General features: G+C 41.1%; 1 protein-coding gene across 2 annotated transcripts in view; it reads left to right on the top strand.

The window, feature by feature from the left end:
- LOC138945704 (unconventional myosin-XVI-like) overlaps positions 1-16412 on the top strand; it is a 56602-nt gene that overhangs the window by 35864 nt on the left and 4326 nt on the right. For both annotated transcript variants that reach the window (XM_070317194.1, XM_070317193.1), the window contains exons 18-25: positions 769-844; positions 2365-2514; positions 2950-3043; positions 6653-6805; positions 10643-10794; positions 12655-12732; positions 14469-14674; positions 15030-15132. In XM_070317194.1, coding sequence (XP_070173295.1) covers positions 769-844; positions 2365-2514; positions 2950-3043; positions 6653-6805; positions 10643-10794; positions 12655-12732; positions 14469-14674; positions 15030-15132 — 1012 coding nt within the window. The remainder of the gene's footprint in view (positions 1-768; positions 845-2364; positions 2515-2949; positions 3044-6652; positions 6806-10642; positions 10795-12654; positions 12733-14468; positions 14675-15029; positions 15133-16412) is intronic.

The following is a 16412-nucleotide window of genomic DNA, read 5'->3' as shown; positions in this document are numbered from 1 at the left end:
TACAGCGCTTTTTGTTATGACACCCCTACAAAAATGACGCAATAAGTCCCGTTTTTGACCGCACTTGCGATCGACACCTGCATCATTAGGAATAGCATAGCACACGAAATATGCAAGCTAGCTAAACAAATTAACCTTGTCAGGGTAGATAATTAATGTATCTTTCTTCTCGTATGTAAAAGTTGCAAAGTGTTGCCTATTGTGATTTTTTGTCGAATTTTAATTGGGCCCTTCCGTTTTTGTCAAGTCGATTTTGAGGGTACCCTTATTTGAGCGGCTGTCACGTGATCCTTGTAAAAGATATCTTTAATCCAAAAAGTGATCCTGATAGTCAAGTAAACGGCCTTAACTGGCATATGAAGTTTTAATGAAGTTACACGGAAATTAATGCTTTAATTTGGGTGGGAAATTTGTTGCAATCATTTTTTGTCCAAGTTTATTATGTCAGATCAATATTCAAGAAAATCTAAAGTCTAAACTCTTTTTTTACATTTAGCCAAGAATGAATGGCCAGTCATATAACTAGTTTTACAATAGACGGCCTCATCACTAAGATCTGCACTCAAGGGCTTCTGCCTAGTTTATTTCTTATGACGGGTAGTATAAACTTTAGCGAACACCCGTGATTAATGGCTTGTTTCCTTTGGGGATAAAAAGGGTATGGGGAGAGTGGAATGGTTTTTTATATATTGTAATGTCGGACAGTGATACAGACATGCGTTTGCCACACTCGATTTACCATGTCATCTGTCTGCGCTTCGCTTGCAGTACAGGAGAGAAGTTCACGATTGGCATTCTGGACATCTTTGGGTTCGAACATCTACAGTCTAACGGGTTTGAACAGGTCTGTTGTGTCAGTAGGCTACTGCCTTCGTTTGGCTTCTCTTTCTGTTTGTCTACGTGTCTGCCTGTGTGTCTACCTTCCTGTCTATGTGTCTGCCTGTCTTGCTATCTGTCTGTGTACGTGTCTACCTTTTTGTCTACCTTCCTGCATGACTGCATGTCTGTCTGTCTGTCTGTCTGTCTGTCTTTCTTTTTGTCTGTCTGTGTGTCTGTCTGTGTGTCTCTTAGTTGTGCGTCCGTGCACGTGTTAAAATTGGAAGTTGTGCAATTAAAACAACCCTTGTACAACTGATCAATAGGAAGGTTTCCGCCAGTTATCTCTTTGAGGTTTTGGGTGCTTACAGAGTACCGTGCCCCTTGCGGGGGCATCAAACATCGAGGTCACAAGCAGGGTCAAGGGGAAGGTCGGCTGGGCGGACAGGAGACTACAATAGGAAGGTTTCCGCCAGTTATCTCTTTGAGGTTTTGGGTGCTTACAGAGTACCGTGCCCCTTGCGGGGGCATCAAACATCGAGGTCACAAGCAGGGTCAAGGGGAAGGTCGGCTGGGCGGACAGGAGACTACAATAGGAAGGTTTCCGCCAGTTATCTCTTTGAGGTTTTGGGTGCTTACAGAGTACCGTGCCCCTTGCGGGGGCATCAAACATCGAGGTCACAAGCAGGGTCAAGGGGAAGGTCGGCTGGGCGGACAGGAGACTACAATAGGAAGGTTTCCGCCAGTTATCTCTCTTTGAGGTTTTGGGTGCTTAGAGAGTACCGTGCCCCTTGCGGGGGCATCAAACATCGAGGTCACAAGCAGGGTCAAGGGGAAGGTCAGCTGGGCGGCCAGGAGACTATTCACAAGACAGGAACATTTTCAACCGGGAACTTGATCAAGTACACATTGACAGGCTTCCATTTGAAACTGCGAGGTGATGATCATGGAATGACGCTCGACCAAAACCATACCAAAACCATATCAAAACCATACCAAAACCATATCAAAATCATACCAAACCCATACCAAAACCATATTAAAACCCGACGGAGCGAAGCGAGATTTGAACAACAGTAATCTGACAAATCACAGAATCTGTTACATTGTAAACCTTGATTGAATAACAGTGCAGTGGAACCCCGCTTTCACGACTTTCAAAAATTTGTGAGAATAAGGTCTTTATTGGGAGGTAGTCTTAAAATGAAGGTAAATGTACAGAGGCTATGAACAGACCATCTGAGAAACGACGGTCTTAATAGGGAAGGAGTCTTAAAATGGAGGTAAATTTACAGAGGCTATGAACAGACCATCTGAGAAACGACGGTCTTAATAGGGAGGGAGTCTTAAAATGGAGGTAAATTTACAGAGGCTATGAACAGACCATCTGAGAAACGACGGTCTTAATAGGGAAGGAGTCTTAAAATGGAGGTAAATTTACAGAGGCTTTGAACAGACCATCTGAGAAAGGAGCGTCTTAAAAAGGAGGTCTTAAGAAGGGGTTACGCTGTACATGTACTTGCATGATTTTTTTGAACGTATGTTCAGATGTGTATCAACCTGGCCAATGAACGGCTGCAGCAGTACTACCAGACCCAGGTGTTCGAGAGGGAGCGCCAGGAGTGTTTATTGGAGGGAGTGCAACCCGTCTCAGTAGTCTTTCCCTCCAGTCAACAGGTCATTGACCTCTTCATGGAGGTGAGTGGTATAATATGCTGCGTTTCCTAAACTGTTGACGGCGAATATTTTGAAATACTCGAAAACAAGAGATGATTTCATGTATTTACGCTATTCCCAAACTTATCGGAAAGACACCTTACAATAAATCAAATAGAAACACATTATTACAACAAACGTAAACCAGGGATTCATACCACTTTCAAAAAAAGGTCCTGTGATTGTATTTTATTGGTGAGATACCCCATTCAGTTTTTCAACACTCGTTTATAAAATTATGATTATTGGGATGTCATCATATTCAAATTTCTGTATTATAAAGTCACTTCGGTAGATTTTTGTAATTTTTTCACGCTTCTTTCAACACACTCTGAAAATAGGCAAAATGTTAGCAAAATATGTAAGCGACGTCGATTTTGGAGGTCAATCGCTAATCGTATGTTTTTAATTGTGCAGAAGAACACGGGGGTGTACGATCTGCTGGACGAGGAGAGCTGTTTTCCTAAGGCCTCTGACGACACGCTGGCCACAAAACTCCACTCCCATCTCGGTAAGCGGCTGCGTATTGCGCTCTAATGATTTCCTCTGCTCAGAACACTTCTTTATGCTTTGCCACCGCTAGATAGTATTTTGTCTTCATATTAAGCCTTAATTGTTTGATGAGGGTCATATGCTAAAAGCATTTAACGGTTGAAATGTTTGTTATCCATCGAGGTGGAAACGAACGTTTAGGACCACGCAAGGAAATATTTGACATTTGTTTTGTGAAATCAGTGGTTGGTTGTCATATTGTACCCTGTTTATCAATCAGTGGTTGGTTGTCATATTGTACCCTGTTTATCAATCAGTGGTTGGTTGTCATATTGTACCCTGTTTATCAATCAGTGGTTGGTTGTCATATTGTACCCTGTTTATCAATCAGTGGTTGGTTGTCATATTGTACCCTGTTTATCAATCAGTGGTTGGTTGTCATATTGTACCCTGTTTATCAATCAGTGGTTGGTTGTCATATTGTACCCTGTTTATAAATCAGTGGTTGGTTGTCATGTTGTATCCTGTTTATCAATCAGTGGTTGGTTGTCATATTGTACCCTGTTTATCAATCAGTGGTTGGTTGTCATATTGTACCCTGTTTATCAATCAGTGGTTGGTTGTCATATTGTACCCTGTTTATCAATCAGTGGTTGGTTGTCATATTGTACCCTGTTTATCAATCAGTGGTTGGTTGTCATATTGTACCCTGTTTATCAATCAGTGGTTGGTTGTCATATTGTACCCTGTTTATAAATCAGTGGTTGGTTGTCATATTGTACCCTGTTTATCAATCAGTGGTTGGTTGTCATATTGTACCCTGTTTATCAATCAGTGGTTGGTTGTCATATTGTACCCTGTTTATCAATCAGTGGTTGGTTGTCATATTGTACCCTGTTTATAAATCAGCCTTGACAGCGTAGTAATTTGACTGGAGGAAAAAACTAGATAGACTGTTATAGGACGATGGTCGGAAATAACTCTGTCGGGTTTGTATGCTCTGTGAACGAGTCTTTTTTTCTTCAAAACAGTTACACGTTGTGGGCCAATCACGGCTTGTCTCGCACATCTTCCACAACTCTTTCACAACCCATACAAACACGAAACATTATTTTCGGAATTCGTCTATTTTTCGTAGTGCCGCGTGTGGAGTTCGTGTAAAAACTGGCTTTTACACAGTAAATTCCACTTGTGAACACACTTTTTATAACCTGTTGTGAACACACTTTCTGTTACCAGTTGTGAACACACTTTCTGTAACCAGTTGTGAACACACTTTCTGTAACCAGTTGTGAACACACTTTCTGTGACCTGTTGTGAACACACTTTCTGTAACCTGTTGTGAACACACTTTCTGTAACCTGTTGTGAACACACTTTTTGTAACCAGTTGTGAACACACTTTCTGTAACCAGTTGTGAACACACTTTCTGTGACCAGTTGTGAACACACTTTCTGTAACCAGTTGTGAACACACTTTCTGTAACCAGTTGTGAACACACTTTCTGTAACCTGTTGTGAACACACTTTCTGTAACCTGTTGTGAACACACTTTCTGTAACCTGTTGTGAACACACTTTCTGTAACCTGTTGTGAACACACTTTCTGTAACCAGTTGTGAACACACTTTCTGTAACCAGTTGTGAACACACTTTCTGTATCCTGTTGTGAACACACTTTCTGTAACCTGTTGTGAACACACTTTCTGTGACCAGTTGTGAACACACTTTCTGTGACCAGTTGTGAACACACTTTCTGTAACCTGTTGTGAACACACTTTCTGTAACCTGTTGTGAACACACTTTCTGTAACCAGTTGTGAACACACTTTCTGTAACCTGTTGTGAACACACTTTCTGTAACCAGTTGTGAACACACTTTCTGTAACCAGTTGTGAACACACTTTCTGTAACCTGTTGTGAACACACTTTCTGTAACCAGTTGTGAACACACTTTCTGTGACCAGTTGTGAACACACTTTCTGTAACCAGTTGTGAACACACTTTCTGTGACCAGTTGTGAACACACTTTCTGTGACCAGTTGTGAACACACTTTGTGTAACCAGTTGTGAACACACTTTGTGTAACCAGTTGTGAACACACTTTGTGTAACCAGTTGTGAACACACTTTGTGTAACCAGTTGTGAACACACTTTGTGTAACCAGTTGTGAACACATTTTCTGTAACTTGTTGTGAACACACTTTCTGTAACCAGTTGTGAACACACTTTCTGTAACCTGTTGTGAACACACTTTCTGTAACCAGTTGTGAACACACTTTTTGTAACCAGTTGTGAACACATTTTCTGTAACTTGTTGTGAACACACTTTCTGTAACCAGTTGTGAACACACATTTTGTAACCAGTTGTGAACACACTTTCTGTAACCAGTTGTCAACACACTTTTTGTAACCAGTTGTGAACACACTTTCTTTGACCAGTTGTGAACACACTTTCTGTAACCAGTTGTGAACACACTTTTTGTTACCAGTTGTGAACACACTTTCTTTGACCAGTTGTGAACACACTTTCTGTAACCAGTTGTGAACACACTTTTTGTTACCAGTTGTGAACACACTTTTTGTAACCAGTTGTCGACACTCTTTCTGTAACCAGTTGTCAACACAATTTCTGTAACCTGTTGTGAACACACTTTTTGTAACCAGTTGTCAACACACTTTCTGTAACCAGTTGTGAACACACTTTCTGTAACCAGTTGTGAACACACTTTTTGTTACCAGTTGTGAACACACTTTCTGTGACCAGTTGTGAACACACTTTCTGTAACCAGTTGTGAACACACTTTCTGTAACCAGTTGTGAACAATGTGTGAGATACTGTATAATTCTACTTGCACTGACAAGAATCACACATGGCAAAAGCACTATAAATAGTGTTTACAATGTGTACTCCTTTTGGTAGAACAATTATACAGTGTAACTGCTGGCAAAAAATGTGTTAAAAAGTGGAACACTTTGGAGTGTATTGTGAGTGTATAAGAGTGTATTGTGAGTGTATAAGAGTGTATTGTGAGTGTATAAGAGTGTATAAGAGTGTACTAAGAGTGTACTGTGAGTGTATAAGAGTGTATAAGAGTGTATAAGAGTGTATTGTGAGTGTATTGTGAGTGTATTGTGAGTGTATTGTGAGTGTATTGTGAGTGTATAAGAGTGTATTGTGAGTGTATAAGAGTGTATTGTGAGTGTATAAGTGTATTGTGAGTGTATTGTGAGTGTATAAGAGTGTACTGTGAGTGTATAAGAGTGTACTAAGAGTGTACTGTGAGTGTATAAGAGTGTACTGTGAGTGTATAAGAGTGTATTGTGAGTGTATAAGAGTGTATTGTGAGTGTATAAGAGTGTATTGTGAGTGTATAAGAGTGTACTGTGAGTGTATAAGAGTGTATTGTGAGTGTATAAGAGTGTACTGTGAGTGTATAAGAGTGTATTGTGAGTGTATAAGAGTGTATTGTGAGTGTATAAGAGTGTATTGTGAGTGTATAAGAGTGTATTGTGAGTGTATAAGAGTGTATTGTGAGTGTATAAGAGTGTATTGTGAGTGTATAAGAGTGTATTGTGAGTGTAAAAAAGTGTATTGTGAGTGCATAAGAGTGTATTGTGTTACTCGCAGGCAAAAAACACGACAGAGTGTACAAGACGCCGCGAAATGGCGGTACGAGTTTCACAGTGGTCCACTACGCTGGTGCCGTACAGTACACCGTGGAAGGCGTACTGGAGAAAAACAGGGACACGCTCAGCAAGTCTCTGTCCTTCGTTATGAGAGGTAAGGCCTGGCGCTCACCTATGTAACTTCAGCAGGACAGACGACGCACTGCAGATTATCCCAGCCCGCTACACGTTGCGTGAAAGGAAAACAGGCCAAGTACTCGTCATAATCCCTATCGCAGCATCGTCTGTGCCGCTGAAACTGCGCAGGTATATTCTGCCCTAAGGACACCGGTTTTTTTTTTATTGGAGCTGCAAGCCTCGAACAAATTGGGCAAGGTCGACTTGGCGAAGTGTACTCCACGAAGCTGGCTGCACAAAGCATTGGCACTGATTTTCAGTGGACAGACTTGGCGAAGTGTACTCCACGAAGCTGGCTGCACAAAGCATTGGCACTGATTTTCAGTGGACAGACTTGGCAAAGTCGACTTCATGCTCACTCAAGGACAGCCTTTTTACATTTAGTCAAGTTATGACTAAATGTTTTAACATCGAGGGGGGAATCGAGACGAGGGTCGTGGTGTATGTGTGTGTGTATGTGTGTGTGTATGTGTGTGTGTGTGTGTGTGTGTGTGTGTGTGTGTGTGTGCGTGCGTGTAGAGCGATTCAGACCAAACTACTGGACCGATCTTTATGAAATTTGACATGAAAGTTCCTGGGTATGATATCCCCATACGTTTTTTTCATTTTTTTGATAAATGTCTTTGATGACGTCATATCCGGCTTTTCGTGAAAGTTGAGGCGGCATTGTCACGCCCTCATTTTTCAACCAAATTGGTTGAAATTTTGGTCAAGTATTGTTCGACGAAGCCCGGACTTCGGTATTGCATTTCAGCGTGGTGGCTTAAAAATTAATTAATGACTTTGGTCATTAAATATCTGAAAATTGTAAAAAAAATATTTCTTTTATAAAACGATCCCAATTTACGTTCATCTTATTCTCCATCATTTGCTGATTCCAAAAACATATAAATATGTTATATTTGGATTAAAAACAAGCTCTGAAAATTAAATATATAAACATTATTATCAAAATTAAATTGTCGAAATCAATTTAAAAACACTTTCATCTTATTCCTTGTCGGTTCCTGATTCCAAAAACATATAGATATGATATGTTTGGATTAAAAACACGCTCAGAAAGTTAAAACGAAGAGAGGTACAGAAAAGCGTGCTATCCTTCTCAGCGCAACTACTACCCCGCTCTTCTTGTCAATTTCACTGCCTTCGCCATGAGCGGTGGACCACGATGCTGCGGTCTTGCTGAAACATTGCATTGCGTTCAGTTTCATTCTGTGAGTTCGACAGCTACTTGACTAAATGTTGTATTTTCGCCTTACGCGACTTGTTTTTATTGGAGCTGCAAGCCTCGAACAAATTGGGCAAGGTCGACTTGGCGAAGTGTACTCCACGAACAGCCTTTTTATAACCTGAAGAGGGAGTACAAGAAAAACAACAACCAGTGCATTGACGTCCTCCAGACGTGCTCTGCTTATTGATCCGTCGCGATATAACCTTCGTGGTTGAAAACGACGTTAAAGGCACAGTAAGCCTCCCGTAAACCATCACAGAGCTCCCCGAGCGTCTAAATACAGTACAAGCATACTTCCATTTGAACGCTCACCGAACGGGAACATCCTGGCTGCTTTCTGTCGAGCGTGAGACATTTTCAAAGAATTTATTTTCGTAGACTTGTTCCGTTAACAACAACGGCGCCTCGTTTTTGCGCTAGACCTAACTTTTAAAATCTAAATAATAAATTGACAGCTTGTTACACAAACATTCTTTAATCATAAAAGAATTCGTTTTTCATCAAGACAAGATCAGAACAATTCGAAGTTGTGAAAGTTTAAAAAAAGAAAAGCCCGGAAGCAGGGTCACGCAAGGGTCGTAGCAGACGACGGCCGGTTTATCAGTGCAAATCGCCGTTCCTCTCAACAGTCAAAAGCCATCGCTAGAGTTCTTGTGAACCACAGCCGTTGTTTCGTGCATAAAAAAAACCCGTGCTATTGTAGATAAGCTCACGTCGAGTCGCATTCAAACGACTAACTATGACGACTGCATTGTGAAAAGGGAAAACTGGATCACACGGGTTCACGATGGCTCAGGGGTAAGATAAACCACGCAAAAATAAATTCTTTGAAAATTGTTCGCTCTTTACGGAGGGCACCTAGGATGTTCTCAATTGGTGAGTGTTTAAATGAAATGGTGTTTGTACTGTGTGTAAAAGCCTGGCCGTATCTGTGATGGTTTACGGGAGGCTTACTCTGCCTTTAAACACCAAATAAAGAAAAAAAGATGCTTATTGTTTGACAAACTCTTTTTTTTTTACGGAACTCTAAGCTAGTTAAGAGTGTGTTCGAGCTGATGAGAATATTTGAGACTGAAAGTCTTGCGGGTTAAATTTGAAAATGGTTCGTGCTGACGCTCTATCCCCGAACTTGATGCATATATGTACGTGCGTGTGTGTGTGTGTGTGTGTGTGTGTGTGTGTGTGTGTGTGTGTGTGTGTTTTGTGTTTTTCGTTCAACGACCGTTGCCAAATGGGTATGTCACACGGAATCAAGCGTGAGAAAGTGTTTAGTTTTAAGTTTCTGACCTTTCAATGTAAGCAGACCAGACAAGGTGCGGCGCAGTATGGTGTGTGTGTGTGTGTGTGTGTGTGTGTGTGTGTGTGTGTGTGTGTGTCAGTGTGCCCGTTGTGTGTTTGTGTGTCTGTGAGTGTCTGTGAATGTCTGTGTGTTTCTGTGTGTGTGTGTGTGTGTGTGTGTGTGTGTGTTTGTGTGTGAGTGTGTGTGTGAGTGTGTGTGTGTGTGTGAGTGTGTGTGTGTGTGTGTGTGAGTGTGTGTGTGTGTGTGTGTGTGTGTGTGTGTGTGTGTGTGTGTGTGTGTGTGTGTGTGTGTGTTCCATTCTGCGTATATTACGTATTCCAAAACAGAGAACGAATACTACCGATCTGATAAGGTTTAATCAAGCCAATATCAGTAAAGGGCGAAGAGAGGACCCTTTCTTCTGCATTCATTATTCTTGACATGCAGCCTACACTGTGTCTTTGTGTGTGTCATGTGCTTGTACAAGCAGAACCCAGTGCAATACCAGATGTTTGGAACTAACTCTTAAATCATGTTGTATGTGTTGTGGGAGAGTTATTTTCCCGTCTTTCCATAGAAACACCGAGTCTATCCTGCAATGTCACGTGCAGCTTGCCTCGGTGTTTCCATGGAAAAGCAAGGACAACAAGAAATTCCTCCGAGGTAGGAAAAACACCCCCGTTGGTCAAAGGGAAATAACCATTCTCACTGCCACCAACTGAGAAGGTTATTTCCCTTTGACCATTAATATGTCCCTCTATAAGTCCTTGTAGAATCTTAATCCACCAATAACTCCCTAACCGTGTGTTTGACTGGTCCCAATTTTTGTAAGGACCGTCTCAGGAATGTATAGAACCTGTTCACCAAGTTTGGTGACGATCGGTCCGTTCATTCTTGAGATCTATATGCGAACACAAACACACACCCAAACAAACAAACACATCGAGCGAATCCTATACACACCCCTATACCGGGGGTGTAAAAACAAGAGAAAGCAACTCTTCCACAACCAACAAAACCCTGATAGAGTTATTTCTGGAAGTTGTCTACCCTGGTTCATGTGTGTGTCAGTCTTCTTCTTCTTCTTCGTTCATGCGCTGAAACTCCCACGGGTTTGACTCCGTGTATGGCTGTTTTAACCCCGCCATTAAAGGCAGCCATACGCCGCTTTCGGGGGAATGTGGTTGCCAGTGAGGACCGTGGTGTGTGTGCAGGTTAATTGGTTGGTTGGTTGGTTGATTGATTGGTTGGTTGGTTGGTTGGTTGGTTGGTTGCTTATTATTGTTTGTCGTCTTTGTGAGCAGGTAGTGAGAGTGTGCTGGTGAAGGAGCTGTTCCGGTCAGGCGTGACGAGGACCGGCTCCATTGCCCCCAGTGCCAGGCAGCGCGTGTCACGCAAGATGAAGGCATCGCGCTCACCCTTCGACTTCTTCAAGAAACTCAGGAAAAACAGCAAGGTATCAGAGAGAGAGGAGAGACGGAGGGAGGGAGGGAGGGGAGGGAGGAAGGGGAGGGAGAGAGGGAGGGAGGGAGGGAGGGAGGGAGAGGGAGGGAGGGAGGGATCGAGGGAGGGAGAGGGAGAGAGATAGTGAGAATGAGAGAGAGAGAGAGAGAGGGGGAGAGGGAGGGAGGGAGGGAGTGAGATATATATATATAGAGAGAAAAAGAAACTGAGAGAGAGGGAGGGAGGAAGGGAGAAAGAAAGAGAGAGATTTATTTAGTTATAAGACTAAAATTTGAATTTCAATTTGAATCAAATTTTATTTTCATTGGTCAGCGATATAGTAATAGGCAAACATCTGATCGTTTTAGCAATTTTCAAAAGTGTTAGGCAGTCCATGCAACTTTTCCCAACCGTGAAAAAGTTTCGCAATTCCGTCGACATTACGGCAACGTTTTCAGCGATTCACCGCATGCCGACGCGACGCCAAAGCACATACCTGCATAATTATGCTCGTATCTTCATTACGTTGTCTTTCTCCCAGGAAAACAAGATAGAGCCTTCATAAGGAAGGTTGAAACTATGAGTTTCATTTCTATTTCGTTGTCTTTCTCACAGGAAACCAAGAAAGAGCCTTCATTGGGAAGGTTGAAGCTATAAGTTTCATTTCTATTTCGTTGTCTTTCTCACAGGAAACCAAGAAAGAGCCTTCATTGGGAAGGTTGAAGCTATAAGTTTCATTTCTATTTCGTTGTCTTTCTCACAGGAAACCAAGAAAGAGCCTTCATTGGGAAGGTTGAAGCTATAAGTTTCATTTCTATTTCGTTGTCTTTCTCACAGGAAACCAAGAAAGAGCCTTCATTGGGAAGGTTGAAGCTATAAGTTTCATTTCTATTTCGTTGTCTTTCTCACAGGAAACCAAGAAAGAGCCTTCATTAGGAAGGTTGAAACTATAAGTTTCATTTCTATTTCGTTGTCTTTCTCACAGGAAACCAAGAAAGAGCCTTCATTAGGAAGGTTGAAGCTATAAGTTTCATTTCTATTTCGTTGTCTTTCTCACAGGAAACCAAGAAAGAGCCTTCATTAGGAAGGTTGAAGCTATAAGTTTCATTTCTATTTCGTTGTCTTTCTCACAAGAAACCAAGAAAGAGCCTTCACTAGGAAGGTTGAAGCTATAAGTTTCATTTCTATTTCGTTGTCTTTCTCACAGGAAACCAAGAAAGAGCCTTCATTGGGAAGGTTGAAGCTATAAGTTTCATTTCTATTTCGTTGTCTTTCTCACAGGAAACCAAGAAAGAGCCTTCATTGGGAAGGTTGAAGCTATAAGTTTCATTTCTATTTCGTTGTCTTTCTCACAGGAAACCAAGAAAGAGCCTTCATTGGGAAGGTTGAAGCTATAAGTTTCATTTCTATTTCGTTGTCTTTCTCACAGGAAACAAAGAAAGAGCCTTCATTAGGAAGGTTGAAGCTATGAGTTTAATTTGTATTTTGTTGTCTTTCTCACAGGAAACCAAGAAAGAGCCTTCATTAGGAAGGTTGAAGTTATAAGTTTCATTTCTATTTCGTTGTCTTTCTCACAGGAAACAAAGAAAGAGCCTTCATTGGGAAGGTTGAAGCTATAAGTTTCATTTCTATTTCGTTGTCTTTCTCACAGGAAACCAAGAAAGAGCCTTCATTAGGAAGGTTGAAGCTATAAGTTTCATTTCTATTTCGTTGTCTTTCTCACAAGAAACCAAGAAAGAGCCTTCATTAGGAAGGTTGAAGCTATAAGTTTCATTTCTATTTCGTTGTCTTTCTCACAGGAAACCAAGAAAGAGCCTTCATTGGGAAGGTTGAAGCTATAAGTTTCATTTCTATTTCGTTGTCTTTCTCACAGGAAACCAAGAAAGACTCCCCAAGAGGAAGAGTGGCAAAGTCCAAGAAAATGCCGTCCACACTCACCTTCCACTTCAAGGTATGTAGGATTGGATCTTACATTCGTGTACCCATCCTGAACTTAGGTCAAAATGAGTTCGGCTCATTCTCTCCCTGACAGGATGCCTTGAGTTTCCTTGTCTGGCAAGGAAACCGATTATTATTTTTTTTAAACATATTTAGAGCTTTTTGTAATGTATTATTGATATAAGCAGATTCGCGATCGTCGATAATGATTTTTCATGGTGTTTTGTAATTTTTAAATTACAAAGGAATTGATATGTAAGACTGTACAGTTTCAAGCGAGTTATTTTTTGCGGCTGTATTTACTGTGCAAACAACTCTAAATATGGCAAAAGTGTCATCTGCTTATATCAATAACACATTACAAAAAGCTCTAAATATGTTAAAAAAAAATCGGTTTCCTTGCCAGACAAGGAAACTCAAGGCATCCTGTCAGGGAGAGAATGAGCCGAACTCATTTTGACCTGAGTTCAGGATGGGTCTGCCCAAGCTGAACTGTTGTTCATATGACTAACGTTAGACAGTGGGAGTTAGTCACAGCACACTGTGACTGTGAGAGTGTAGAATACAAAATACTACTTTTTACATTTAGTCAAGTTTTGACTAAATGTTTTAACGTAGAGGGGGGAATCAAGACGAGGGTCGTGGTGTACGTGTGTGTGTGTGTGTGTCTGTGTGTGTGTGTGTGTGTGTGTGTGTGTGTGTGTGTGTGTGTGTGTGTGTGTGTGTGTGTGTGTGTGTGTGTGTGTGTGCGTGTGTGTGTGTAGAGCGATTCAAAGTAAACTACTAAACCGATCTTTATGACATTTTTCATGAGAGTTCCTGGGTATGATATCCCCAGATATTGTTTTTCATTTTTTTGATAAATGTCTTTGATGACGTCATATCCGGCATTTTGTAAACGTTGAGGCGGCACTGTCACATCCTCATTTTTCAATCAAATTGATTTAAATTTTGGCCAAGCAATCTTCGACGAAGGCCGGACTTTGGTATTGCATTTCAGCTTGGAGGCTTAAAAATTAATTAATGATTTTGGTCATTAAAAATCTGAAAATTGTAATTAAAATTATGTTTTTATAAAACGATTCAAAATTACGTTTATCGTATTCTTCATCATTTTCTGATTCCAAAAACATATAAATATGTTATATTCGGATTAAAAACAAGCTCTAAAAATTAAAAATATAAAAATTATGATTAAAATTAAACTTCCGAAATCAATTTAAAAACAATTTCATCTTATTTCTTGTCGGTTCCTGATTCCAAAAACATATAGATATGATATCTTTGGATTAAAAACACGTTCAGAGAGTTAAAAAGAATAGAGATATAGATATAGCACATCCTCCTCAGCGCAACCGCTACCGCGCTTTTCTGGATTGTTAATTTCACTGCCTTTGCCACGAGCGGTGGACAGACGATGCTACGAGTGTACGGTCTTGCGGAAAAAATGCAATGCGTTCAGTTTCATTCTGTGAGTTCGACTGAGCTTGACTTAATGTTGTATTTTCGCCTTACGCGACTTGTTGTTGTTGTTATTAATCCTTTAACCTTTATAACATTTCAAATTGATTGAATTAGTTTATCTATTGTTTCGACAAGCCACGAGTAACTTGTCTCGGCGGAGACTTATCCAATGTGTCCAATTCCGATCTTTTAGGCCGGAAGATTACATAATATCTTAATATTGCTTTCAGCATTTCAAATGATGTTAACTATAATATTTATAAATCGTAACTTGAATAATTTCAGAACTCGCTGCAAGAAATGCTGGGCAAACTGGAGTGGTCTACCCCTCACTTCATTCGCTGCATCAAGTCCAACCCAAGTTCTCGCCCTTTGCAAGCCGACGCTGAGTACGTGGGAGCTCAGCTGCGATATACCGGGGTGCTGCAAACCGCTATTCTGCGGCAACAGGGCTTTGCGGTTCGGCCCACTTTTCTTCACTTTCTGGAAAGGTTTGTAAAGATTTTCTATGAACAATGTCAACGTTTTTTAATTTTTTTTAAAGGTGTTGGTTAGTGACTTCGTGGGTGTGTTTTTATCAGTGAAGTCTGTAACAGTGTGTGTGTGTGTGTGTGTGTGTGTGTGTGTGTGTGTGTGTTCGTTTGTATATGTGTGTGTGTATGTCTGTGTGTGCGTGCGTGCGTGCGTGCGTGTGCATGTGTGTGTGCGTGTGTGTGGGTGTGTTTGCGCGTGCGTGCGTGCTTGCGACGTGAGTTGCCCCGACACGATAACTACTGAACCATACTACACCTATATGATTATCGTCAGAGAATTTATCGGTAGTTTTTCTTTCCTTTTTTGTTACAGCTACTCTGCTCTTGTCCACTTTGATGGCGACACCAGAGAGAGATCGGACCATAAAGCCTGTGTCACCAAGGTCATGAAATCATTCCAGTTTCCACTCTCACAGGTCAGTTAGTTGAGTGTAACATTCTTTCTCGTCTGATATAAGCAGTCATGATATATAATGGAAGGGCGCTGGTTCTGTGCGACGCTTAGTTTTCGAGATAGGTGTGACTGACGAAGTACAGGACGTCACATTCCAAATAAGCACGACTATGTTGCAGGTGGAAGCCGCTGAGATTGAATTTCTTCGGGAGGTTTCCGCAAAAATAGATATTACACGATTTGCGCGAAACAGTTGAGAAGCAGACGATCCGTCTGAGATCTCTGTTCGTCTCGTGATAACGTTATTTTGTATGATAACGATTCACTTGCAAACTAAAGTATACAATTTGGTGTGGTAAATGTAAATAGAAATGTGTAATACAGACAAAGCAAACAAATAAACGTGTTTTTCTCGTGAAAATGTTGCGTTGTGCGGGTGTTTGGGTGGCCACGTGATGTACACAAAGCAAAGTGCGGGACGGACTCTGCTCTGTGCTGTAACACTGGCAAGTTCAAAACACGAGAAAAACGATTTCGTTATGCGGGCAGCCACGGGGGATGTATGTATTTTTCAAATGGTCGTACAATAAGTCTTGTATTTATCCCCGTACTCAGGCCCTGTTCTTTGTTTCGTCACACCTAAAACCGTTATTTCTTGTGAGCGACGCAGCATTAATAGACGGGTGATTAGCATTCATAAACTTAAACACATGCAACAGGCATCAACAGCATTTGTTCTTTCTGTGCAGGGTGGGGTTTTGTTGTTGATTTGATGTCCTTAGTAACACCTACTTCACATCAGGTGATAGCTTCCTTCCACTTGGGTTTTGTTGTTGATTTGATGTCCTTAGTAACACCTACTTCACATCAGGTGATAGCTTCCTTCCACTTGGGTTTTGTTGTTGATTTGATGTCCTTAGTAACACCTACTTCACGTCAGGTGATAACTTCCTTCCGCTTGGGTTTTGTTGTTGATTTGATGTCCTTAGTAACACCTACTTCACGTCAGGTGATAACTTCCTTCCACTTGGGTTTTGTTGTTGATTTGATGTCCTTAGTAACACCTACTTCACATCGGGTGATAACTTCCTTCCACTTGGGTTTTGTTGTTGATTTGATGTCCTTAGTAACACCTACTTCACATCAGGTGATAGCTTCCTTCCACTTGGGTTTTGTTGTTGATTTGATGTCCTTAGTAACACCTACTTCAACATCAGGTGATAGCTTCCTTCCACTTGGGTTTTGTTGTTGATTTGATGTCCTTAGTAACACCTACTTCACATCAGGTGATAGCTTCCTTCC

Source organism: Littorina saxatilis, linkage group LG13, assembly GCF_037325665.1.
Source record: "Littorina saxatilis isolate snail1 linkage group LG13, US_GU_Lsax_2.0, whole genome shotgun sequence".
Classification (NCBI taxonomy): domain Eukaryota; kingdom Metazoa; phylum Mollusca; class Gastropoda; order Littorinimorpha; family Littorinidae; genus Littorina; species Littorina saxatilis.
The sequence above is the reverse complement of the archived record's forward strand: the minus strand, read 5'-3'. Positions and strand labels throughout refer to the sequence as shown.